Source organism: Ips typographus, linkage group LG3 (genome assembly GCF_016097725.1).
Source record: "Ips typographus isolate SLU linkage group LG3, UJ_Ityp_2.0, whole genome shotgun sequence".
In the NCBI taxonomy this organism is placed as follows: Eukaryota; Metazoa; Arthropoda; class Insecta; order Coleoptera; family Curculionidae; genus Ips; species Ips typographus.
The window spans coordinates 14,655,926-14,683,531 of record NC_138424.1 but is presented as its reverse complement, the minus strand read 5'-3'; the positions used below and the strand labels follow the sequence as shown (position 1 = coordinate 14,683,531).

The 27,606-nt window shown below is 35.7% G+C and overlaps 1 protein-coding gene across 1 annotated transcript; it reads right to left on the bottom strand.

The window, feature by feature from the left end:
* Nucleotides 1–23,449: 23,449 nt before the first annotated feature.
* On the bottom strand, nt 23,450–26,353 carry LOC145726061 (glucose dehydrogenase [FAD, quinone]-like). The gene is made up of 7 exons (XM_081975004.1): nt 26,140–26,353; nt 25,870–26,085; nt 25,557–25,816; nt 25,070–25,506; nt 24,827–25,015; nt 24,487–24,769; nt 23,450–24,433 (listed from the first exon to the last, which is right to left on the bottom strand). The coding sequence occupies exons 1-7, from the start codon at nt 26,315–26,317 to the stop codon at nt 24,227–24,229; spliced, it is 1,770 nt and encodes a 589-aa protein (XP_081831130.1). The 5' UTR covers nt 26,318–26,353; the 3' UTR covers nt 23,450–24,226.
* Nucleotides 26,354–27,606: the final 1,253 nt, after the last annotated feature.

The following is a 27,606-nucleotide window of genomic DNA, read 5'->3' as shown; positions in this document are numbered from 1 at the left end:
TTCGAGTCGACTTAGTCTCGGCAAACTACCTAATTTCTCGACAGAAATCAAACAGTTTCCACCTGAGTAGGTATGTAATAAACTATTTCTCTTCAAAAATTGAGCTCAAGACATGATTGTATACTAGGTTTTTTCCTATATAGCCGGGAAATGGGGTTTTCCTGTAAAAACACACTAAATCCGGACACCTTGTACAGGATGGGCCAAATTGGATGTATTTAAATGGGAATTGCTCTTATTAATAGAGATTCTAAAGCTAAAATTTTTGGTTAAAAAAATAAATTTTTTCTACGAATGTTTGCAAATAAGCTACTTTGCATACGTAAAAGTGTGTGCAAAGTGGCACTTTCCCGCACACTATGCGGGAAAATTTTTTTCCCGCACACTTTTTAAAATGCTGATTATACCTTGCAACAGTGGTTTTATATAGACTATTATATATAAAATCTGCTTAGAATTTTGCGTAGAATTCAAAAATGTAATAATATTCAGGGGTTTCATATAAAAACCACGACTTTTTTCACATTATTCTTCCGTACAGTTTAGGTAAATAAACCACCTTGTCTCTGTCTTTGAAAATGAGGCTTGTTTCCTTAGAAACCAAAGCTCATTGTCAAACAACGCATTTATATGCAATTTAAAGTCTACAACAGTGTTTATTCTTACTTATTTAAGTTAAAAAAATTATTTTAATAATGGATATCACTGAAGATGAACTTCCGGAAGATGTTCTAAAAGCCGCCAACATGGCTAGTTTGCAATTGCTGCCTCTCAAATCGCGAGAAAAATACGAGAAACAGTACGAGTTGTTTACCCAATGGTGCGAACAAAAGGGGATAAAAACCTTAAAGGAAGAGGTACTTTTAGCGTATTTTGTTACTTTAAGCAAAGAATTCAAACCTAACACAATGTGGTCAAAGTATTCAATGCTCAAAAATGTAATAAAAATAAAAAGAGACATCGATATCGGTGAGTTTTATAAGCTCACTGCATTTCTGAAAAAGCAGAATGTTGGTTTTAAACCTAAAAAGGCGAAAATTTTTACAAAAGAAGAAATATTCAGTTTTATGAACTCCGCACCAGATGAAATTTACCTGTTAATTAAAGTTGCCACTATATTCGGACTTGCTGGTGCATGTCGAAGGGAAGAGCTAGCCAATTTAACCACTACAGATATTGAAGACAAAGGAAACCTCATAATTGTTAAAATTAGGGATTCCAAAAATCATACAGCAAGAAACTTTATAATATCAGAAGAAATTCATAACGGAACCTACCTGCAACTGTACAGAAGATACACCGGCCTACGTCCAAAAAAGTCAAACAATCGTTTTTTCCTAGTTTACAGAAAGGGTAAATGTTTTTCGCAAAGTGTTGGAGTAAACAGTTTTGGAAAAATGCCTTCTGAAATAGCTATTTTTTGAAGTTGCCAAATCCAGAACTCTACACAGGGCACAGTTATCGTCGATCATCGGCAACGTTCCTGGCCGATTCTGGAGAAGGAATCACTGACATAAAACACTTGGGGGGTTGGAAATCGACTACGGTAGCTGAAGAATACATTGATGAATCCACAAGTTATAAAAAAGGATTGAGTAACAAAATTCTGACCTTCAATCCTAAAGAAAGTGAAGCAGTTCCAAGTACCAGTATTTTACCTTCAGTTGCTCAATCTGCGATCAATTTAAAAAACGCGACCAACTGTACATTTAACATTAATGTTGTTAATAACAATAAATAGTTATAAATTGTTGTTTTTAATATCAATAAAAATTAAAAACAAAATGTATAGATATTTCATTCGTAGAAAAAATATTGTTCCTAACACGTGTGCAAAGTAGTTTTCCCGCACTTGAAGCTTATCCGAACTCCGCTTCTGCTTTCGCGTGTGGGAAAACATAACTTTGCACACTGAATAGGAAAACTACTATTTTGGTTGTTTAATATCTGTCGCCGTTTGACAGATCTGGTGCTTCTCAGAATTCTTACTTTTCTTAAAAACTTCCGGTTTTTGAGATACGCACGAAAAATCGTTAAAAAGAACAAATTTTGAAATATCAAGTGTTATATGTCATTAGAATGGTAATTTTAAGATCTTTTCAAAAATGAAATAATATACAGAGTGTTCCGTTTAAAACAACAATTTTTATGTGCGTATCTCAGAAACCGTTTCCAATAGAAAAAAACTATTTACACTACTGAATTCTAGGCAAAAATTTTCTTGCTGTAGAAATGTATTTTCAGAAATAAAAAATAATGCACCTGGAAGAGGCTAGACAGTTTCGAAGAAAAGTAGGAATTCTGAGAAGCACCCTTGCACCCATCTGTCAAACGGTGACCGATATGAACCAACGGTTTTTGCCATTAGGTTTTGATTTGGTCTAATCAAAAACATTGTCATTTACTGTCTATCTATCTATCTAATCAGCCCTAAACATCCATCTTTGGACATAGGCTTCCTCTTCTTTCCTTCATGCCTCTCTATCGTTGGCTGCATCAACTGTCACTTGAACGTAAATAAATGCCATAAAGTAAATGTCATGCTACAACGGACAACCCTATAGAGTAAGAACTCCACTTAAGTCTCATAAAAAACCACATAAACTTAACTTCAAAGTAGCAACATAATTTTATTGAGGTTTTTTGAATCCTTCCTTAAGATTACTTAAATAAAAATTACATTAAAAATAAAATTTTACAACATAAAATCCGTTATTACAGGTGCGAAGTTTTTTCAAATTCAAATGGCTTGAAATTGCTAATCACAAATATTCTACTTCTTTTGAATACGAAAAAAGCCAGAATTCAGATTCCTACAACATTGCCTCGAAATTTTGACTGGATTTTGTCTTTGTATTAGGTTTTCTGTCTTTGTCTCGCGCATGCTATTATCAATGTTTCTCTGTCATTCATACAGTTTTCCTATGGTCGATATTTCTTTCATCGCACCTGTTTAAAAAAATACAGGTGAACCAGGACAAAGGCTCTATTGTATTATTAGAACCCTTTTTTTTCTATGGCTGGTCGTCCTTATTTACTATTTTGAAGGAGAGGTATAGATTTCGTCTTGAAAGACACTTTGGTTTTTTCCGTAATTTTTTCTTTGTTTATTGGGTCTTCTGTCTCACACAAAAAAGGTTTGTTGGGAAAATGGAATTTCGCACTATTTTCAACTAAGTTGAAAATAACATTAACCTAGTCGTCCCAACACAAGACCACTGACTTAGATTCGGTCTTGATACCTAAAAACGCTGACGTTTCGGTGAAAAATCTACCACCGTCTTCAGAGAATCTAAAAAAGAACACAACGTCAGAACACAGAAAACAACAACTTAATAAATATTAAACTTGATAATGTTCAATTTGGAACTCTGAGAAGGGTTTTGTCAATGAAAATTAATATAAATTTTTAATTTTTTTGAAAAAAAAAATTAAAACAAATTTTCCGTAATAACTAACAAATCTAGGGAATGCTTGCATATGTACTATCAAGAGCGTCGCCAAGGGCGTCGCCAAGGGGGAGCAGGTAGGGGCAGCTGCCCCCCCCCTTAGAAATTCAAAAAATGTAATGTCAATGAAAATTTAAAGAATTTTCATAATAAAATAGTCGACAAATTTACGAAAAACCAAAGCAAATTATGTTTCAATTGATATAATCAGGAAATCGCCCTCACTGAAAGAGTTTCTTGCAATTTTAAATAAAATACCATTTTCCCATCTTCCATTCCATAATAACATGCCCCTCCACCCCTAGGTCATAGGCTGGCGACGCTCTTGTGTACTATTACAAAAAAGTTGACCAATTGCATCGTGACTTCGCTTTATCATTTTCAGAATACAAAGTTACTTTTACTCCGGAAATTTACAAAAACTACCCAAGCATTCCAATTTTAAGTAGCTAATGCCTACTAATAATTATTGCTAGTAGATCATTTCACACAGAGTAAAACAATAAATAAATAACAGGAACTAATTCCGCAAAAAATGTGAAGCAGAAAGGAACAAGGATGATAACTCCTATCCGCGTAAACACTTCCATGTTTTTGCATTTCTTTGGGTAAGATCACTCGCAATGGTTAGCTTTAGCTTCACCCGTGCTGTCAACGAGATGTTGTCCACAATATGTGGATCCTTTTGCGGAAATCACAATTGTATCGCATTTGTGATATCCATGTTTGTTTTTGTCATAGGTTATATCCCGAGACGTTCAAGTTTTATCGGGTAAACTGTGCATAGGTAATTTTTTGCAAAATTTTGCAAAAAACCTACCAATGCACATTTTACGTGATAAAACGTGAACGCCGAGGGGTATATGTCAAGATTATTTCCTGAAAACTCACATTTTAGTTTATTAACAAGAAAACACCTTAGTTAGAACACAAATACTAAACTAAACGTGATGAAATTAATGATAATATTGAACTCACCCCAGCAGACGACAGATTTTCGTTCAGCCATGTATATTTTTGTTTACATTTCAGATTGACAATCAGACGTCATAATATTTTAATTTATGTAATTTTTTAATGGAAACTACGTTATAGTGATTTATTAATTGTTAATATTGAAGAAAATAGCTTAAATTTTATATGTGTCTAAATCCCGTTTCGTTTATTATCAAATGTTCTTCAAAAAAACGTATTCGAAAAAGGTAGGAGGTGTTTATTCAGTGTAAAATTTTAGCAACTAGGGATTTATTCATAGGTTATATCCCGAAGTTTTATCGGGTAAACTGTGCATAGGTGATTTTTTGCAAAATTTTGCTTGGAAAATGATTGGGACTAAATAATTCGACGATAAAATCCTGAGACCGCAGGTCGAAGGATTTTTTCCAAAGATTCATTGTTAAAACAAATTACTTAGAAAGGAGTATTCCAATTTTTCCACAGAAAAAATTAGATGCACGAGGGATATTTGGTAAGATTATTTCCTGAGTTAAATAAACATTTTATTTTAATTAAAACAATAATTAATAAGAACAATAACTTTCAAGCTAGAAAGGGTAACACTATTCTTTATGTTGCTGTGAGGAGTGTCAAATTGACAGTTGTTAAGTGATTTTTCCACTTAAAATTTACATTTGTTATACTAATTCTTGATAGCGATTGGTCAAAATTGATAGGAAGGAAATAATCAGTGTAAAATTTTAGCAACTAGGGATTTATTCAGTATATAACGGCTCTCATTGGTGGAACTAGAAAGGTTCATTGAATTTTATTGGCTGCTAGTACAATGAGGGAAATAATCCTTCCTTTTGCAGGTTACACCCGTATATGTTTCACTATGTGCATGTCAGTTAGTTTTTAAACCCCCGTTCATACAGATGGAGTTACATGCCTGATGAAACCAAAGAGCAGTGTCGCCGGGTTATCACCCTTATTTTTTTCTGCTTCACCTTTATTGCGGAATTACCCTATATACACGTTCCTGTAACTCATTACATTCGCGTAAACACTATTTCAAATAAATAAATAAATTGTAATTTTTTTGTTGAATTTAATGAGTAGTAAAGGTACGCCCTGATGGCTTTTTGTGTCCGTAGTAAAAAAGTCGACTGTTAATCACTGTCGGAATTAAACATTTCTACAAGTTGATGCTAATAAAGCTCTAAAAGCAACTTTGTTCTTCGTCAAAACTTTCTAAAAACTTTCAAGCTTGAAACTGTTAAAACTCGAAGGCGTCGTTGAGAATTTATTCGTAGGTAAGACATTCCTTAGAAACTAATCACGAAATTAGCCAGAGCTCTTTTTAATTATTCATACACAGGAATTAAGTAGAAAAGTCGAGAATTGTTGATGCATTTTTAAGAGTTCTCCAACAGGACAAGTGTTTTTTTAATTGAAGGAAAATACGCATTTTAAATTTATTCATTTTTCGTATGTTTTTCTACTACTAACATGTTAAACATATCATTATTGACCGATTAGTGACTTGAGAAATTCCAAACGAGCTGATGTGAGAATATCTATCTGAGATAAAACATATTATAATTGGATTCCACAATCATGCAAGCGAACAGTGAGGTATGGTGAAACATGCATGAGGTTTCGCAAACAAAGCGGAGAGTTATGATTGATATGCTTCTGCAGATCTCGATACAGGGCTTGAGAATGTTGAGCAAATTGTGAGCACTCGAAAAATATATGAGTAAAAGAGCCTGCCTCTCCGCACTCGCAGAGATCATCTGTTCTCACTCCTATCCGATGCAAATGTTGTGGTGATGAACAGTGTCCGCTTCGGATTCTAATCATGGTCGTGATTGCTTTCCTGGAGACATCCTTCAGATCTCTAAACCAAGGAGATCGGAACGGCTGTTACTGGGTTTCCCCATAAAATCTTTCCTTCTGTCTTGATAACTCAGTCCATTGTTCCCTCCACATCATCCACGTCATTTTCCTGATGACGGGAAAAAAATCCCTGTATCCCAGCTTCACTTTCATGACTCTGGACGAAGATCTACCTTTATTAGCAAGTTGATCAGCCATCTCGTTGCCAAATATATTTGTATGGCTTGGTATCCAAGCCAAGATAAACCTTGCTTGGGTTGCCAACCAAACCAGATAATCTGTCAAAGGCACTGATCAGGGGGGGGATCCGGAAATCTTGCCCAGAATCGATGATACTCATTATAGTTGATGTACATTTCAGTAACCGCCTGCGTGACCGGATTGTGCTGTATTGACATGGATTTAATTAAGAATCTCATTGCTAAATAATCTCTGCGAACTGACAGAGACGACTCAGCCGCCTCCGACAAGACTACATTCGTTGGAGTAGACCTCATCATACCCAAACAGATTCTCAGTGCCTGAAAGTGAACTTTATCCAATTTATTTAGTTGAGATTTGGAACATCTGCTCAGAATCAACGCTCCGAAGTCCAACTGAGGCCTCACGAAAGCTTTTATAAAAGATTAGCATGGTGTTAGGGTGAGGTACCTCACCGTTCATCGTCAACGGTGGCATAACGTCATGACTATTCTTAGCATGAAAAAAAATTGCCTTCGACTTGTGAGGCGAGAATTGAATTTCATGGAAAACGGACCATTCTTGTAAGTTTTGAAGAGCAAGGTTCAAACTATTGACCATTTGCTGTATACAGGAACCAGTGATCAAAAGAGCCAGATCATCTGCATATTGTATCGCAGTTACGCCTACTGGGATACATTCTTGGATAGAGGTTAACACACACATTAAACAAAATAGGCGATAGAGTTAGGCCTCTAGAGCAATTAACTGGACCTATCAACGATTTATCCGTAAGATCTCTAACGAACAATTTTCTTGACTGAAACAAAATACGGGTTAGTCGACAAATATCATGAGGGACATTGTAATTATTGAGTTTATCATACAGTTTAGAAATATTTACATTGTCATAAGCACCAGTCATGTCCATCAAGACTAGAATTGCTCAATAGCCCCTTGCTCTAGCGGAGTTGCAGTCCTGATTTTAGAAATTAGGACTGCAACTGCATCATAGATACTTTTTCCCAGCTGAAACCCCATTTCCCAAGACGATATGATTCTCTTCCTCTCCAATATACGTTCTAGTCTATTCTTAATAATGGATTCAAACAATTTTCGTATGACAGATAAGATGAAATCAATTGTGGATCTTTTCTGGGTTTAAGGATTGGGACAATTATTCCCGTTTTCCATGACATCGGAATGTCTTGTCTACCATCTAAGATTTCATTATAAAGTTCGATCAGAAAGTGCAAAGCCTGCAGGGGGATGTTTTTAATCATGCCGAAACTGACCAAGTCCCTTCCAGGGGTCGAATCTTTCTTTTTACTGATAATGGACCATAATTCATGGAAACGAATGGGATCTGATTTCTCTGTATTTCTCGGAGCATCATCTTGTAAACTGGGACAGGCAAAATTGGAGTGAAAGAACTTTTAAATCTTCTGATTGACTTCCATACCCTATCAATACTAGTCAAAGGATTAAGATTCTCACAAAAAGACTGAAAGTTAGTTCGTTTTTTTACTCTTAATATTTTCCTTGTATGAGCCCTTACTTTCCTGAAATTACCATAATTGTCTAACGAGGGAGCATTGAGATATTGTTTTAATGCAGTTTTCTTACTTTTGATTGCTTCCGAGCAATCATTGTCTCACCATGGATTTCCAATTCTCTTTGCATTCCTAAATTTAGGAATTGCAACCTCCGCTGACTTAAGAATTGAGTTTTCCAAAGTTTCGTAACTGATAGCCTTGTTTTTGGCAAAATCCTCAAGAATCAAGTCTGAAAAAACCGGCCAATTTGCTTTTTTCGTAGCAAACTGCACACAAGAGTTGAAACACATGAAATATACTTGACTTGACAGATAAATTAGGATATCTCTTCATGTTGTTTTGTTGTTATTCTAAATTTTAAGATTTTCAATAAAAGGACCATCGAGAATATGGTTATAATAGTGGTAAAAACACTATATTATCAACGGTTTAGACAGCTTTTACAGACCGTATGTCAAGTTTAAATCCCGAGGAGTGAAGCGACGAGGGATTTAAGGTATAAGGTCAATAAAAGCTTCTGTCTAAACCTTGGTTAATAATATGCTATTTTGCATGTATGAAACAATTTTAACCACTTTTAATTGATAAACAGATAGGAACGATAGATAGAGAACGATATCGAAAAGTTGTTATGGCTTTTATTGTGACTGTTCAAATCAATTCAATCATCAGTTAAATTATAATGATTTGTATAATTGGTACAGGCTGTCCTAATGACCCGTGCACGCGCACAGACAGCACTAGACATTCTAGGAATATTCTAGTGTTAACCCTTTGAGGATATTGAATACACCCTAAATATCCTTTTGGAATATTCTGGGCATACCTGTAGGTCACTTTATTTGCTCATTCTTATAATGTTCAATTCAATTATTCCTAGGATATTTTAAGAATATATAAGTTTCCGCACATAGAGAGCCGCGGCTCTTGTGTTAATTGTCTCTTGGTACAGAATATAATTAATATGATCTCATAAAAAGAAATCCAATTTAAGTCGGGAGATCGCGGTGGCAATAAAATTGAACCAGCATTACCAATCCAATTGTCTAATAAATGGTTAAAAATTCCACCCCAAACGTTGATACTCAAACGTTGCTGTAATGTGTACATATAACGAGCTTTTTAAAACCTAAATTTAAAAGTCGTTGTAGGAGTTTTCCATTGAAAGTAAAATACAAAGGTGTATTTATGAATAAGTACCTCGTATTTCAATTTCTGATTTTGTATGCCAGACGCATATGTCAGAAAACCAATATTTCTTAAACACGGTAGAGGATTTTATTCAGTCTTGGAGGAGGAATACAATTTAAATATGTCACAAAGCTAAATTTGCAATGTGTAAGGTGTTTTTACCTAAAAATATATCTTTAGTAAGTCCTGTTTCTGATACTTGGAAAAATAAATGTTAATATCAGGTATAAAATTGTCACTGGGTAGTTTATTATGCTTGCGGGACGAAGGCGTTTGGAAGGTAAAAAACGAGACAAAAAAATCTTTTCATTCAAAAAGATAAATGTAGCATGGCAACTGACATGTATAAGGTCAAGCTGTTAAATTCAACTAGTCTAAAAAGCAATTTGTAGTTATTATATTTTCAAGTAACACTAATACAGATATGGCAAAACCATAAGAAATTGATCATAAGGAGAGAGAACTATTACAAATTAATGAGATTCAAAGTGATTCCTAACATTTTGTAGAATCGGGGAACGAAATTTTTCTAAGGAAGTAAGAGGCTTGCATTTTTGATTGGAGATGTCCTCATAGGAATAAATTGAAGGGTGACAAATCAGGGTAACGTGCCGGCCTTCTATCTATTGACAAGGAATGTACCCTCCAAGAAATCTCCTACGGGCATAGCATAATGAGGTGGCGCACCCACACACCATCTTGTTAGAACTATAATTTTTCAGCACGATAATTACTTTGTTCTATTACTACCGTGCTGGTTATTCATGGTTTCTAACAGATCCAGATATATTTCGCCAAGTTTTCACGTAAAAAGTATGGTAACCATTTTTCTGGACTGGTAATGAAATATACTATTTCTGTTCTGAACAGATCCAGTTTCTTTTTCTTCTTCTTCTTCTTTAATTAGATCTGTCGATTTGTTAACGCCTTAACAACAACCATGCACATGCTGTGTTACGACTGTCGGGGGTTGATTGGATGTTTAGATGTGGGTTTGAAATAGAAAATTGACGTAGACTTTGCATGCAAACCGGTTTGATTTCGATTCAGACGCCACTGATCAAGACACGATCGTAGCACAAGCCTATATGTGGGATTGCAAGTATTGACATATGTACTATATTACAGGGCATTACAAAATGTGTAATGTAATCATGTTCGTTATGGAAATTATCAGACTGGTAACAAACTAGGTAAATGTGAAATAAAATCAATGTTGTAAGTTACTAGACGAAGAGCCTGGACAGGCTGCAGATGATAGGGATGAAGTTATTCGCGGTTCAATGTCCTCTATACTAAACTTTGACTTGGATTTCAATTTTGTGCTACTCTTCGAGTACTCGTTTCAGGGTTGTTAATAACAGAATCAATTACAGCTCTTCGTCTTCTACATTAACTTTATGGCAAAACGTGAATAATGGGGTTAATATACCCCATACATAATTATACATAATTACAGCTAAATTTGTAATTTTGTACTAGCCCCTGATGATGAGCTGCTACTGCGATCGAAACAAGTTGGGCATTTTTCAAAAAAGGTTTTAGACCTAATAAATTTGGAATAATAAACCCACTTGGAGTATGAAAATGGCTGTTTTTGGAATTCTCATTAATTTTTTTATACAGTAACCTAATAAAACAGTACAAAAATTGCTACAGTGAGGGAGGAAACTGGTGTCAAAATTTGAACTGCCAGAAACATGCTTTATAGGACACTCAACGACAAAATCTCTTGTAAAACCCAGTTGGAGTGAGGGAATGACAGTTTTAAGCACATTTTTGGAATTCTCGTTCAATTTTTTATCCAGTAACCTAAAACACTACAAAAATTGGTACAGTGAGGTAGGAAACTGGTGTCAGAATTTGAACTACCAGAGACATGCTTTAAAGGACGCTCTTGGATGGAGCGTTTCATGCTGGGAATAAGCTTAAGAGACAGAATACCAAACAAAATAATGCGACAAAGAACCAAAGTTGTAGATGTAGTCGAAAGAATAGCTTCTATAAAGTTGGCTTGGGCAGGTGACTTGGCAATAATAAGAGACGAGAGATGGACAAAAAGAGTGATTGAATAGAGTCCCCGACAAGAGGCGTTAAGAAGTCGAGGAAGACCTCCAACTCGTTGAACGGATAATCTCAAGAAAGTGGAGAGGACTGATTAAGCGCAGCACAGGACTGCACTAGATGAAAAATGCTACAGGAGGCTTATGTCCAGCAGTGGAGAAGATTAGCTGTTTGATAATGATAGCAAACTGGTATTATTTTTGGATGCACCATCAAGCCCTGAAATATAACGCATTGTGGAACTTTCTGTATACAGGTGTGAAAAATCCAAAACTGGTCATAGAAAAACCGTGTGACAGAGAAACATAAATAATTCCATGCGGACGACAAAGACATAAAACGCAATACGATATCTAGTACGCTATAAATCTGCAGCAGCGTTGCCAGATTTCTACGCATCAAATGGATTAGTTACACTCAGAAACAGTTACATAATTTTATTTTTAGACTATTACCAATCAAAATTATTTGGTTTACTGTTTGAAATTTTTTTAAATAAAATGATTGAACAAACAACAGCTCTCTATTGCTTTAATTTTTATCTGTAAAAAGTAAATAAATTCCAACAATCTAACGTCAAAGTCAAACAAAGCTACAAAGCAAAACCTGGCTTTTAACAAACTTTTTGTAACATTTTGACAAAATAGCAAAAATTTGCCCTACAAAAAGTGACTCCAGAAAGTCCAGGCCCACCCATCTTAATGAAAGGAATTCCCCTTTTTAGTTGTTAGTTTTGAAAAACTTGCAGAACTAGAAGTTGATCGATAAGAGAAGAAAGAGATTATAGTGTTAGTGAGTTTTATTACCCTGCAAGTGTGAAAGCTAGTTTAAAAGCAAGATAAACCACAAATTTCAAAGTGTCCCATTGAACCATTGTTAAGAAACCAACCAAATATTCGAATATTAGACCACAAGGCTTTAGGCCAAATAGGTCAACAATCGACGCTATATTCATACTACGACAAATCATCGAGAAGTCCGTAGAATTTAACAAATCTCCGTTTCTCTGCTTTGTTGACCTAACTCAAGCATTTGATTGCAACTACAGGTTGTGATAAAAATTCTGCCAGAACAAGGAGCCAACAACAATATAATGCAGATAATAAAACAACTCATTAGCAACAACGGTACAGGAATACAATCAAGCACCTCGACCACAGGGAAAGTGCAGATATCGATAGGTATCAGGCAAAGAGATGAGTTTGATACTCTACAACCTGGTAATGGACCGCATCATCAACCAGGTGAAAAGTGTAGGATGCTACAGAACATGACACACCGAGTTAAAAATTATGCAGACGATGCGGTTGTCATGAAACATAAAATGATAACAACCTCAAACGAATGCTATAGGTAAACCAGGTCGCAAAAAAATAAAACATAAGCATCTCGAGACCGAAAACCAAATCTATGAACGGAACCGATACGATGCAAGTTGCCACTAAACGACTAACCAACAAATGTCAATAACCAGCAAGGCTAGGGTCTACAGAACAGCAGTGAGGCTCATCCTCACCTACGCAGCAAAAACGAGAGCAGATATCAACCGGACAAAAAGAGCAGTGCAAAATGGAGGTGAAAGTGAGGACCCCACAGTGAAGAACAGATATCGCAAAGCGGTGAAATCCGGGAGCGATGCAATAGGATGCCAGATGTTGTTAGATGGTCACAAGGAAAAAAGTACAGAGTGGAGAGAGCATGCTGACAGGATAGGAAACGATAGACTCGCCAAGACCGCATGCAATAGTTTCTCATTCATTTCTCATCAGACAAACACGGTCAGACCCCTACGAATACCACCAAAAAGCTGGGCTGACTCCTGAACTTCATCATCATATAGGACATCTCATCAAAAGATGGAAAAAGCCCGACATAGTTCTATCAAAAGGAAGAACAAAAAGAAAAGAAGATTTGACTTGCCTATCAACTTTGCAAGTGAGTTACCAATATTATGATCATATAGCTAATCAGGTGGTTGTGACGTGAGTAATAAGGTGAATGTGCTAGGAGATTATAGTTATTGAAAATGATACCTGATTTCAAATTTTACAAACCAATTTTAAAAATTTTAACCGAGTTATAAAATTACTATTAAAAATGTATATTCGAATCACGTCTGAGACTGGGAAGCATTTGATTTGGATGTATTCCCCAAATACGCCCAGGGCATTCCACTAAACGTTTTATTAAAACTGCTCCGTTGAATTTAAAAAGTCGGGAAATAATTTCACGTTCAAACATTTAATCAATTGCTCCATCAGGTAATCCAAATTAATAGGTTTATCAGCTTATCCCGGAATTAAACCAATATCATTTAATACCTAAACCCTAACTAGCACTCCAATGACCCTAATGACCATAAAAGGGCGATTTGGTTAAACTCTACAGCAAATTATACAGCCCCTTTGCAATTTATTGAAATCAATTCAGAAAAGTTTAGAGCCTGAAAATTTGCAACTTAACGTTTCGAGCTAATTCGAAAGCTTTACGCGTTTTATCAGACAACGATTAAACTTTCCTATACGGTTTACGAAACCTTCTTGGCTATACACTCTGCCTAAACAAACTTGGGCTTGTTGACTTGGATATCGCTTGGTTTAAGATGTAAACTTGCTTAAACTTTATAATTACCTTCAACAAGTTAAACTTCAATGAAAGCGAAAATGGATCTTGTAAAATTTGAACCAAAATTACAGGTAAAATTAATATTTATTTCCTACTAGAATATTGAAGCTAGTTTGCCTTACTAAGGGATATACATTAAACACGGTATAGCAGAATTATTGTGAGAAGAATTTCAATAAGCTTGAGCTTGTTGAAAGTTTGGAGATATATTGAATGAAAGTTTTACCCAACTTATTAGATCTAAACTAGCTACGTTCAAACCAGAAAAATATTTATACAAAATTTAATATATTAACATGACGTACTTAGCAGTAGTAGTTCAGTATTCTGACTGAAAAAATTATATGTTCTTAAAAAGTGGCTGACGTGTAAACATACTTATACATAATTAAAAAAATAATGTAAATTCATATATATTAAAATTGCTAAGTCTTCATTAACTGATAACAATACAAATAAACCTTTATGAACTGCAGCAATCCTTTAAAAACACCTCCGCTATTATTATTGGCTGTTCAAAATTTGTGTAATTTTCTATAGAAAAAAACCGTTTCATCGCAAAGAACAGATTCATTTTAGCTATTTATGTACCAATAATCGGTATGTTAGAGAGAAACATAATGTCCTGATGATAATGTCCTGGGATACTCTCCCTAAAGCCTGTGGTGAAAGATCCTGAATGCAGAATGCTCTAGCAGTGAATTGTTAGTGTTTTGACTGCGAATTCCTAAAAGAACATGTTACAGCCAAAATATCATTATACAGGATGATTCACAACCTTAGGGACACAGAGCAGGGGCGTGTAGAGGACCTCAAAACAAGTCGAGTTGCCGTATAACTTTTTTTTTTCAGGCCCATGGTTAACGAGATACAGAGTCTTCGAATTTAAAAAAAATATTGGTTTTTTCACTTTAACTCCTCCATTTTATGAGATATTTTGCTCAAATTTTATACTTCTTCTTCTTCTCTCATTGCCTTATCCATTGCAGACGTTGATATTAACATGGCTATTCTTATCTTGTTTACTGCGCTTCTAAACAGGTCAACAGATGACAATACAAACCACTGGCGTAGGTTGTGCAACCAATAATGACGTCTCCTCCCTGGTCCTCTCCTGCTATCCACCTTGCCCTGTACAACCAACTCTAGAAGGCGATATTTTTCATGTCTTAGTATGTGGCCAAAATACTCCAGCTTCTGTTTTGTTACTGTAAATACGACTTCCTTTTCTTTCTCTAGTCTCTGCATAACTTCCATGTAGGTGATATGTTCCGTCCAGGATATTTTCAAAATAAGCCGATATGTCCACATTTCGAAGGATTCCAGTCTTTTTAAATTGGCCTCAGTAGTAGTCCAAGCCTCTACACCATAGAACAAAACAGAAAATATGTAGCATCTGACTAGCCTTAATTTTAGTTGTAGAGAAATATCTTTGCTGGTTGGTTGGTAGTTTCTTCATGTTATTAAACGCAGCCCGAGCGATTCTGATGCCTGGTCCCATTTCGCGTTAACTGTGGTTCCGAGATATGTGTACGTTTCCACCTGATCTATGTCCTGACCGTTTATCGTTAGACGTACTGGGGGATCCTGACTTTTGCTAATAATCATATGTTTTGTTTTTGAAATATTCAGGGAGAATCCATATTCTCCACTTGCTATGTATATGTTTTGCATAACATTTTGTAGCTTCTCATGGTTATTTGATATAATTACTGCGTCGTCGGCATATCTAATGTTGTTGATTGATTTTGATGCCATCTGATAATTCCGCCAGTGATTTTATGGGTAGAATAAGAGAGGTGGCAGAATGCACCCCTGTCGCACTCCCTTTCTGACAGCAATTTCGTCGCTGAGCGAATTGCCTATGTTTATTTTTGCGGTTTGACTCCAATATATATTAGCGAGAATACGAATATCTTTTCCACGGCTCATTTACACGGATGTCCCTGTCCAACCCACGTCTCACGTCAGAACTAGTGCAACAATGCCACCGCACCCTCATTGAAGTGTCGTCAAGTAACGCGGTGAAAGTTAGTTGGATTAAAGGGAATAATCACACCAAAGGTAATAGGGCTGCCGATTCTTTGGCCAAGAAGGCTGCCAGGCTTCAGCCTTCCGGACCAGAGCCCTTCGTGGATTTGACCATGACGGTAGCCAAAAATCTTATCAAAGAACGATCCGTAGCGCGTTTTAAACAGCGCTGGGGCGATACCATTGGCTGCAATTTATCCAATGTGCTTCTAAGCTGTCCGGACGAAGAAATTTGTCAATGACCAGAAAAAGGCTACGCGCCTTATAACGGGTATCCTAACGGGCCACTGTAAATTAAACAAACACCTATTCAGGATGAAGCTAAGTAACACCCCCTTATGCAGGGCCTGTAATCAAGAAGACGAGACGATCTAGCATCTTCTCTACACTGTCGCCCATACGTAGGACCAAGTTGGGCCAATCTTTTCCATCCCTTGAAGAGATCGCCTACGTTGTATCGCTAGGCTGGATGGCGAGCTGAGGATTATCTCCTCTCTTGCGGAGGCGCACAATGGTACTGTGGTCTGTGCTGTGGTGCCACCACCCTCCCAAGTTACAGATACAGATACTTACTATATAAAATGTATAAAATGCTTTTGCGGGATTCGTTTTGCAATCTCCGCTTGCGATTCAGTAAATTCAAAGTAACAACCCCGTGTATGTCTCCAAATGTGTCCTAGTATAATACAAAAAAACGAGCATAGGAATCAAAAACAACAGCTTGCCCTGATGAAGCAAAAATAAACCTGCGAAACGTTAGCTTTACTGTAAAGTTTGATTTCAAAACATTGATCTCACTCCCGAAACCTAACATCAACCAATAAACAATTATTTATTTCAGAAAAATATGAGAACGACAAAAGTTTCCGAAATTGTTGAACCTTCTTGTATGTCTATGATTTCTATGATGATTTATAATTGCACTAGTGCAAATTTTAGCTGCAATTCGTCTGAAATACTAATTTTTCATTGGTAAAACAGCCAATTTCACAGATGAATTAAATTCTCAGTTTAATTAGTAACGGTAATCTGCAAATGACACCAGATACTTAAAGGTAAAAATTAGGTAAATTCATGCTAATGAAATGAATTATAAAATAATTGATTTCCGGCAACTAATTATTACATTTTGTTATAGTAGAAGATAATAACGTAGATTTTACTGTAAATTATCCTGAAAATATACAGCCAAACAATTAATTAATAACTACTAAATGGAAATTAGCTTTGCATTTAGTAAATAAATTATTTACGGAAAATTATGCTTTTGTTTTCCACTTACCATATCGGGTATTTGCATATGTAATCCAGGGTTACTTACCGTGAATTACTAACAATCTAATAGAATATTGCCCGTGTATTTCTGTGGGTGTATGATTAAAAACAGAGTAAAGTAGAAAATAATAACAGGATTCGAGGAAAATCCTGGACCGAAGAGATTAACATACAAAATCGGTTTATTTTTTTTTTAGATGGTAGGTTTGTTTTAAGTGTAAAACTTTTTAATGGAAGTTGTAGAGTATATTTCCAGCATTAGGTATACAATAACTTTTTGTGTTAGTTATTTTACCTCAAACCTGCAAATTGAACTCGATCTAAGCTTAGAACGTGGACGCTTTTGTGTTTAGCATAAGAATTACAATTTTTACAGTACGGCTATGTAAACCGAGTGAATCTCATCTCTTTTCGGCTTAAGGCGACCAGCAAAATGTCCCTACGATGTAAATGTCCAGAGTCAAGGACAAAATGTTAAAAGAAGGAATAAAAAGTCCAGTATGTTAAGTATTGCTGCAAAGCAAGCAAATTGCCGTTCTCCAATGGTTCTTTGTCTTTACTATGCAGAATTCTAAATTTCGATAATAAAAGATGATAAAAGACTGAAGACCAGTATTCCGGTATTCATAGACTTAAGTGCACAGTGCGGCAACATTGTGTTTGTTTGTACAACTCAGGTTTGCATGCATTATTACTCTGACCATTTTTGGACATTAAACATTGAAGACACCACAAGCATTATGGGAAATAATGCCCTCGGGCCAAAGGCCATCGTGTTTTACCCTATCGACCTCATGCAGTACTGTTCTTATAATGCCCTTGGAATCTCAATTAGTATAAAGCTCCCAACGGCCAAAGAAGGTAGAAAAGTTATACTAAGTTAAATTTAATTAATATATTGACCACTTTAGGTTCAAGTGAACTGCAGCACAATTGCTATCAATTTGAATGGCTGACAAATTGATAGTTAAATCAAATGAAAAAGTAAAGGATGACTGGGTTAAAAGTTCAATAAATTTTGCCTAATAACCGTTACAGCTGCAAGTACAGAGTCTGAAGGTAAATATGATCAGCTCCTCGCTGGATCAACGTATCTCTCCCTCTGTCGGGCAATAAAGTCATAGCCCCACCTCGAAGAACTATAGAGGCTCATCAAGTGTTTAAGCTCTCTTATAGAAGGACGCAATTTATTGTTGTGTCAGCTCTCTTTTAGAACCCTTTTTTAAAAAATTTAAAAAAAATAATAAAACCCTGGGCTCTCGCTCAAATGAAGAGAAGCAATAACTACCCTTAGATGTTTGAAATGGCCAGGTCTCTCCCCCGGTCACCAATCTCTCAGCAGGCTACAACCTAATCGAGCACATTTCCATATGATTTCAACATTTGACCCCAAAAAAAAGCTTACCCCAGTTGTAGTATGCATAATTATCCATAAATCTTCCTTTCCTTCTTAAGGTTTCTCTCACATTGTGTTTATCTCTTGATGTACATCTTCATTTCTTTCATTTATTTTATTTTATCTCTCTGATGATTTTCATATTTAGTATCTAAATTACTGCTAACCCATAAAAGACCGAAAATATCTGGCAATGCCAGAAACTCTTAAAAGTAAATCACATGGGCCGTCAATGCGACCATATCAATCAGTAACGGATATTAAGTGTCTTTACTACCACTTCACTCAGATACTTGACAATTTACTACAAGAAAAGTAAATACCTATAAACAGCCTATATCTATAATGGGGTAGTAGTGTAACATAATGGGGTAGTAGTGTAACCATAGGAGGAAAAAGAATTACTAACCTTAGATATGCAGATGACACCTTAATACTAGCTCGCTCGGAAGAAGAACTCACGGAAATCATGAGAAAGTTGGATAGGATCAGTAGAGAACATGGCCTTACGTTAAACAAAAAGAAGACGAAAATTATGATAATAGACCGCAACCCTGCTAATCTTGGACAGATTGATGGTTTTGAAGTGGTTGAGAAATTTAATTATTTGGGACCGCTTATCACAAACAAGGGCGGTTGTGACGAAGAAATTAAACTCAGACTTGCCATGACACGTAATTCAACTATAAAACTAACTAGAATATGGTAAGACTCTGCAATATCTCCACGCAACAAACTGAAATTATTAAACTCCTTGATTTTTCCTATTGCCACATATGCCTCTGAGACCTGGACTTTAAAAATGGCCAATCGAAAAATAATAGATGCTTTTGAAATGTGGGCTTACAGAAGAATGCTGTGAATATCATACGCAGAACATCGAATTAACGTGTCAATTCTTACTAAACTAAAAGTCACCACAAGGCTATCAACCAGGATAAACCAATCATACCTACGATATTTTGGACACATCTCAAGGAGAACGAATGGGCTGGAAAAACTTATTGTGGAGGGAAAGATTAATGGTAAACGACCACGAGGAAGGTCTCCGACGCGCTGGGTGGATCAAACCAAAGAAATCATTAGTCACGGTCTGCAAGAAGCTTCTCTTGCAGCACATGACAGAGCAGGATGGAGAAATACAATCCGAGTATTAGAAACATGATGTCACCATGCTCTCCTGAGAGCAAAAAGGACAAGAGAGAGAGAGCGATTGTTTGGCAAACAGAAAAGCAAAATATTTTTCAGCAAATATTTCATGATTACACGGACAAGCAAATATTTGCTTTGATTTTAAGCAAATATGGTTCGTGTAATGCCTGGTTTACTGTAATTTTTACCTTGGTTGTATTGTAACAAACTATACAGACCATAATGTTGCCAAATTTTTCGTCAAATCAAAATTTGATTGAATTGAGATCGTGGAATGCTTACCTACTTAATAGATAACTTGTTTCGTAATATTAAAGCCTATTAAAAACTGACCAAGAAACATTTATTATACTTTTGCAGAAAATGTAGGTCACATGTGACGCACCGAAAGTTTTAGGATATAGGTAGGTTTTTGCGTGTTCCATTAATGGAATTCCGGAAATATCAATATAACCCGCTTACGAACAGCTGGACGTCTCTGGAACCCTAAACTTTGTTGTGCTAAAATAATGCTAATTAATCAATTTATAACACTTTAAATTTCATATCCTGTAAAGCGCAAACAACTTAGTCTTGAAAAGCAAAGTAAATTTATTCTCTTTTTGGGTCATTTTTAAAACCTCAACATTTCGAAACGAATCAACAGATTTTAATGCGGTTTGGACTGTCATTGGACTTGGCTTTTTAGCTTTTCACTGATGTATAGTCAAATTTTTACCCTTTGAGAATGACGTCAAGCAGGTGAAAAAACACGCATGTCTGGAATTAGATCACAAATTTTAACCTACAAATGCTTTGAAAAATGAGTGATCATGATAGTTTCAGTTGACATCTAGAAACTGTTTCTATTCGTACTCGAAAAAAAGCAGCACATTTAGAATTAGCATTTGGGCTTTCTCATTGTAGCGCAGCATTTTTATACCTTTAATATTCGTTTAAATCAAAGTGACAGTAAATGTCAACGTTTTTAATTTGACAGGACGACAAAATTAACAACGTGCCTTTTTGGCTAAAATTGTTTATTTCACATGTTTGATATGCGAGAAACAAAGATGTAAAAAGATGACGTCATTCTCAAAAGGTAAAAATCCAACTATAAACACTTTCGCTTTAATGCAGTTTAACTTAATCGGTTAGAAGCGTTTGAGATGTGGCTACACCGGCGAATGCTGAGAATACCCTGGACAGATATGCAGACCAACGAAATGGTGCTAAACAGAGCCGATGCAACACGTTTGCTGCTAAATACAGTTAAGTGCAGGAAAATCTCATATCTTGGACATATCTTCAGAGGAGAGCGATACAGAATCCTACAACTGATCATGATGGAAAAAGTGGAAGGACGTAGAGGAGTAGGAAGAAAACAGGCTTCCTGGCTGAGGGACATCCGTGAATGGACCGGTATACGCAGCGCAGAAGAACTGTTTCGATTGGCGCAGAATCGAGAAAGACTTGCCCAAGTAATTGCCAACGTCAGGGGGACCTGACACGGCACTTGAAGAAGAAGAAGCAGTTTAACTGCCTTTTACAGGGTGTGAAAGAAGTGCGTTAAAAAAAGTGAAATTTTCTGAAAGTGTTATTTAGGTCAATATCTCGGGACGTTTTTGGGCGTTTCCCAGTTAACGTCCCGTGTTTCAAGAAATATGTATTTATCCGAAAAAGACGACATTACAGTGTTCAAGTTCGAATTAAGTGATGGCAACCATATTCCAGATCCTATAGTATCTGTTACATAATTTTTAAAGCAACCCCATGACCAATAGGACCACACAGGGTAGCCAGAGACAAGTGGGGCAAGAACGTGTGCAAAAAAAATTATTAAATTACATTCACATTACTAATAAATATTTTAAACTTACATAGTAGCTTGTTGTCTAGGGTATTACCCTGTGTCCGAAGAAATATCCATTTTCCAGAAAATGGATATAACACTGTTCAATCTTGAATTAAGCCATATTAGCAGGTTTGTAACTATCATTCAAATGCCGTTGTATGTTCAACATTATCTGTTATATAATCTTTAGAGTACTTTTTAGGACAATCCCCATAGACCTTACAGGGTGTCTAGCGACAATGAGTGAAACTTCAAATTGTTTGCTTAAAAATGTAACACTTCAAATCCTATGTTGAAAAGAACGCACTGTATAATCGTATCTGTAAATTAACGTATGATGTCAAAAACCCCCAGATGCAAGTTACTAAATTGTGTTACTAGTTGTGTGTTGTCCTAGCTTAACAATACGATCAATTAGTGTTCAGATCTTAACTTGTGATTTCATAATGTGATGAATTCAATAATTGTACTACCTGAGAACAAACAAAACTCGTCAAACTCCCACTCCCGTTTAACGCTACAATCCTAAACTCTCACAGCACACAATTAAAAATACTTCCCACTCCCAGTTTCACTTTGAAGCCATTAAAGTAGAAATCTCTTCACTTTAAGCCGATTTCCACGCAAATTCAAACCGGTATTGCAAAATACCTGGAACTTCTCTAAATTAATACTCCACGACATCTAAGCACGCTTCATTAAGATTTACTTATTTCGTGTTTGGATGGCACACAAGATCTAAATTTAACCAAGTTTGAAATTCAAGGAACAGACAGTCCAATTACTAGAGGACCACACTGCAGCTTGAAACGCAAAACTCGTCCAATTTGAGTAGGTACGCTAATAATTAACAGAATAAGCAGCAAGTTCTTAGTTTAAAGCCAACTTCTTGGACTTAAGAGGCTTTTATCAACGAAAAAATGGGTTTTTATCTGAAAATGTTTTTCTCTACGAGCGTAGGCGAATGATTACATTTCCGCATTATTTTTGTTCCCGAAATATAGACTTTTCCACACTAGAGCGTAAAGAAATCATTTTTTCGAACTAGTGCGGAAAGAAACTATTTTCCCGCACTAGGGTGGAAAAAATAAATTATGTTAGTTTATGTATCATATTCTAAATTGTGCGAGCGAGTTTGGGCATCAGTCAAGTAATAAATGACATGAGGCTCAAATTGACTGTATGATTTGATTTATTTGTTAATAAAATTATCGGGGGCAATACCATAAGAGCTCAGATTTAGCCGGATAATTTTTGTGCTTGTCTTAGAACACTTTCTTATTGGTGTAACAGCACGAGACCTGTTGTAACTAAATCACGAGAGCGTAGCTCGAGTGATTTAGCCAAACAGGTCGAGTTTTGTACCATAAAGAAAGTATGAGAAGACTAGCGGAAAAATTATCCTGTTCAAAATCTGAGCTCGAATGGTATTTGATAAGACAATTCCATGAATACAATCAATAATATAATAAGACTGCGACTTCCTTGTACTGGCAGAAATACATTTTTCTGGTTCTTTTGATTTTCTGCAGTAGAACTCTAGACGAAGCGAGCCATAACCAAAACAATACGAACAAAAATCAAAATTGACAGTGCCAGCAAAAACCTCAAGGTGAGACATTGCAACAATAGAAGTGTAGTGAAAATCCGTGGAAACGATGAAATCAACAGCAAAATGTATCCGATTTTTTTATCCCCTTCCTTCCTTATTAGTCGATAGCAAACCGTGTTTTGATGACGTATATATGGCATTTTTTGTACATGAGTGGAATTGTCGCTGTCTTTCTGGTGAAAATGCACTGCTCCTATGGGACATTTAACACATAAGGGAAATATTCGTGGAATAACGCTTCTCAACAGCATCCTCAAAGCCTTTACTAGGACTTTGTTAGAGGAAATAAACAAAACTGTACAGGGTGATTCATTCAATTTTGACCACCCCCTTAAATTCCATAATTTTGATTTTAGCAAAAAACGTTAAATACAAAACTAGTAGATATTTAGGTCTAATTTACCCTTAGATAAACAGTTATTATACAGGGTGTCCCAAATTTCAGTAACTTAATTAACCCTTAGTCACATAGTCGAGGCAACAGTGTTAAAGTAACAGATGCTGCTGCGGAAACAGTTGAATATCGATACAGACATTTTACATCAAGTGGATCATTGTATTAAAAAAAAAAAAAACATAAGTTTGGTTCGTTACTCAAATTTGGGACACCCTGTATAATAACTGTTTATCTAAGAATAAAGTAGATCTAAATATCTACTAGTTTTGTATTTAACGTTTTTTTCCTAAAATCAAAATTAAGGAAGTTAAGGGGGTGGTTAAAATTCAATCAATCAAGGACGCCGCTGCGGAAACAGTTGAATATCGATATAGACATTTTACATCAATTAGGCCTAGAATTTGACGTAGAATTCAAATATCGGATAAAAAGTTGGTCATTGCATTTAAAAAAACATAAGTTTGGTTCGTTACTCAAATTTGGGACACCCTGTATAATAACTGTTTAGCTAAGAATAAAGTAGACCTAAATATCTACTAGTTTTTTATTTAACGTTTTTGGCTAAAATCAAAATTATGGAAGTTAAGGGGGTGGTCAAAATTCAATCAATCACCCTGTACAATATACTATGAGCTGTGTTCCTGTATCATATTATCTGCAGATTTCTCAGCAATCATTACAGTTGGGGCGTTTGTATGTCCAGAATTAACCAAGGGCATTACAGAAGCATCCACAACTCGAAGTTTTTTAATTCCGTGAACTTTCAATTCTGCGTTTACTACCGAGCTGTTGGGATTGGGTCCCATTGTTGCCGTTCCTACTGGATGCAAACCCTTAAAAAAATGTTTTATACAATTAAATATCACTTTGTTCCTAATGCTCTTACTGATATAGCTCTATGCTTGATAAAGCAATACCACCAATCTTTTGATCGATAATCAAATTCATCACATTCAGGTGTGGAGGTTTCGCTTAAACGAAAATCTTTCAGTGCCTCAGTATTGTTTAGGGATTCAACGAATCGGACTCCTTGGTATATCGTTTCAATGTCTTTTTCGTCGGAAAGGAAGTTGGGGTTTATTAGTGGGTAGTCACGAGGATCTGCGGAAGCCAATGACAATTCTCCAATAGACACAGGATGTAACAACGATACAACTGCTAGAAAGTTTCTAAAACGTAAAAACTTTAGTGTTAAAGTCAATATAGAATCATGCAGAATCCTTTACGAGCAATATAAATTGGAGTTTTCGCCTGAAGAAAGAATGTATGCAGTAAAAATTTCAACTTCAGGTACACTATCATTGGTGAAATCTAAAAATGCTACAGTTTGACTAGCTGTAATCAACGGACCAAGGTTGTGTGTCCATAATTCTACTAGTTTTTCCAATGTGCTGTTAAAAATGACTGCATCAGATCTAAAAAAATAAATTTAGTGTATTTTACTAGGTTCTTAATAACAGAGAGCGTACTCATAGGTACTCTCAGTAAGTAACACGTGATCTTGAAAGTTTTTGCCAACAGGTAAGTCAGCAATAACTTCAATGTTCAACGCGTTCAGGTCAGCTGCTGGGCCAATTCCAGATAGCATTAAAATTTGAGGAGTGCCAATAGTGCCAGCAGATAAAATTACTTCTTTTGAAGCGTTTGCAATGTAATATTGACCGTTTTTGACAAATTTGACTCCTGTGGCTGTCCCATTTTCAATAATTACATGAGTCACTAACGATTGTAGGGTAATATTTAAATTTCGACGATTAATAATTTCTGGAAGGTACGAATAGTTTGAGCCCGATCGGATGTTTTTAGTTAAATAACTTTGTGTTCTGCTGTAGCCTAATTGCTGTCGACCGTTATAATCTGTTTCCTCTAAACCTGCATCTTTTAGTGCCTGAAGGATTGTGGTTGTCTGAAAATTTCAATATACAAAACTAGTTATAAATGAGAAAGAAAATATACTAGATCTGGTATGTCTTTGGGTACGTCAATTCGTTGCAATCCAACAAAACCGTGATATTCGTTATCGATTGGACCATGAAATCTTGCAGACTCAGATTTTTTAAAATATGGCAGGACTTCATCGTAGGACCAGCCAGGGTTGCCAAGTTCTGCCCACATATCGTAGTCTAGTGCGTTACCTCTGACGTACATACCACCATTTGTGCTACTACTTCCTCCTAATACTTTCCCTCTAGAATACGCACAAGTTCCATTAGAACCTGCATATTTTATGTATAATATATTTTGCGATTATCTGAGACAGTCTTATTACTTAAACATGCGTTTTTTTGAGGTGTAGATGTGTACATCCAGGAGTATTCGTTAGAAGACTGATAGTAAAGCAACAAGCCTAATATGGCTGTCACATCCTGGTCTTCTCTACCAGCCTCAATCACCAAAACACTAAAGTCAGCTTTGGTAAGTCGATTGGCCAATACCAAACCAGCTGTTCCACCACCAACAATGACAAAATCGAATGTTCCATATTCTAGAATCACTCGTTTAAAATAATGGACAATTTGTCCAGTTACTTTTAGCTTACCTATAGCTTCACTGGATGTCATATTTTCAAAATAGGCATCATTGTTTGTCGGTGCTTCATATGTACCAGCAATCAAAGATGCTGAAGCTGTCACTAATTCACGTACATCATGGAAGTCAGCCTGAATTCCAGAAGTATACAGAACCACTAAGTAAAACAAAAAATGAACCGAATTCATTGTCGTTTTGCATAATTTTGGAATAAATTACTAGATTTTCTGGTAATTATAAGATTTATATACCACCAAAATTGGAAAAAATATTTATCTTAGCTAGTACGTCTTTAATCACTAAATAAACGTATTTCGCACTGAATAAACCAAAAAAATGTGTGCATGGAATTAGTTTTAATTATTTTTCATTATGAGTTCAATGTATAAAAAAGCGAGGTGCAAGGAACCAACGTCGGTGCCAGTTATTATTAGTATATTATGTTGCTAGGAGTAGAAAGAGCTAGGCGATTATTGGCGGCACTTGTACAAAATTATTAGAATTATCATAGGTTATATCCCGAGACGTTCAAGTTTTATCGGGTAAACTGTGCATACGTGATTTTTTGCAAAATTTTGCTTGGAAAATGATTGATACTAAATAATTCGACGATAAAATCCTGAGACCGCAGGTCGAAGGATTTTTTCCAAAGAATTATTTAGTCGAAACCATTTGCCTAAAAGAAAAATTTTACAAAAAACCTACCAATGCACATTTTACGTGATAAAACCTGAACGCCGAGGGGTATATGTCAAGATTATTTCCTGAAAACTCACATTTTAGTTTATTAACAAGAAAACACCTTAGTTAGAACACAAATACTAAACTAAACGTGATGAAATTAATGATAATATTGAACTCACCCCAGCAGACGACAGATTTTCGTTCAGCCATGTATATTTTTGTTTACATTTCAGATTGACAATCAGACGTCATAATATTTTAATTTATGTAATTTTTTAATGGAAACTACGTTATAGTGATTTATTAATTGTTAATATTGAAGAAAATAGCTTAAATTTTATATGTGTCTAAATCCCATTTCGTTTAATATCAAATGTTCTTCAAAAAAACGTATTCGAAAAAGGTAGGAGGTGTTTATTCGGGGGCAATACCACAAGAGCTCAGATTTAGCCGGATAATTTTTGTGCTTGTGTTAGAACACTTTTTTTTTGGTGTAACTGCACGAGACCTCAACTCTGCACAGACAGGTCGAGTTTTGTACCATAAAGAAAGTATGAGAAGACAAGCGGAAAAATTATCCTGTTCAAAATCTGAGCTCGAATGGTATTTGATAAGACAATTCCATGAATATAATCAATAATATAATAAGACTTCTTTGTACTGGCAGAAATACATTTTTCTGCTTCTTTTGATTTTCTGCAGTAGAACTCTATCCGAAGCGAGCCATAACCAAAATAATACGAACAAAAATCAAAATTGACAGTGCCAGCAAAAACCTCAAGGTGAGACATTG

Bases quoted from the DNA above. Each gene is read 5' to 3' on its own strand.
- LOC145726061 (XM_081975004.1), bottom strand. From the start codon at position 26,317: ATGAATTCGGTTCATTTTTTGTTTTACTTAGTGGTTCTGTATACTTCT. The intron at 25,817-25,869 runs GTAATAAGACTG...TAAAATATGCAG, and splicing joins TCAAAAAAACGCATGTTTAA to GTTCTAATGGAACTTGTGCG. The intron at 24,770-24,826 runs GTAAAGGATTCT...TTTACGTTTTAG, and splicing joins AACTCCAATTTATATTGCTC to AAACTTTCTAGCAGTTGTAT.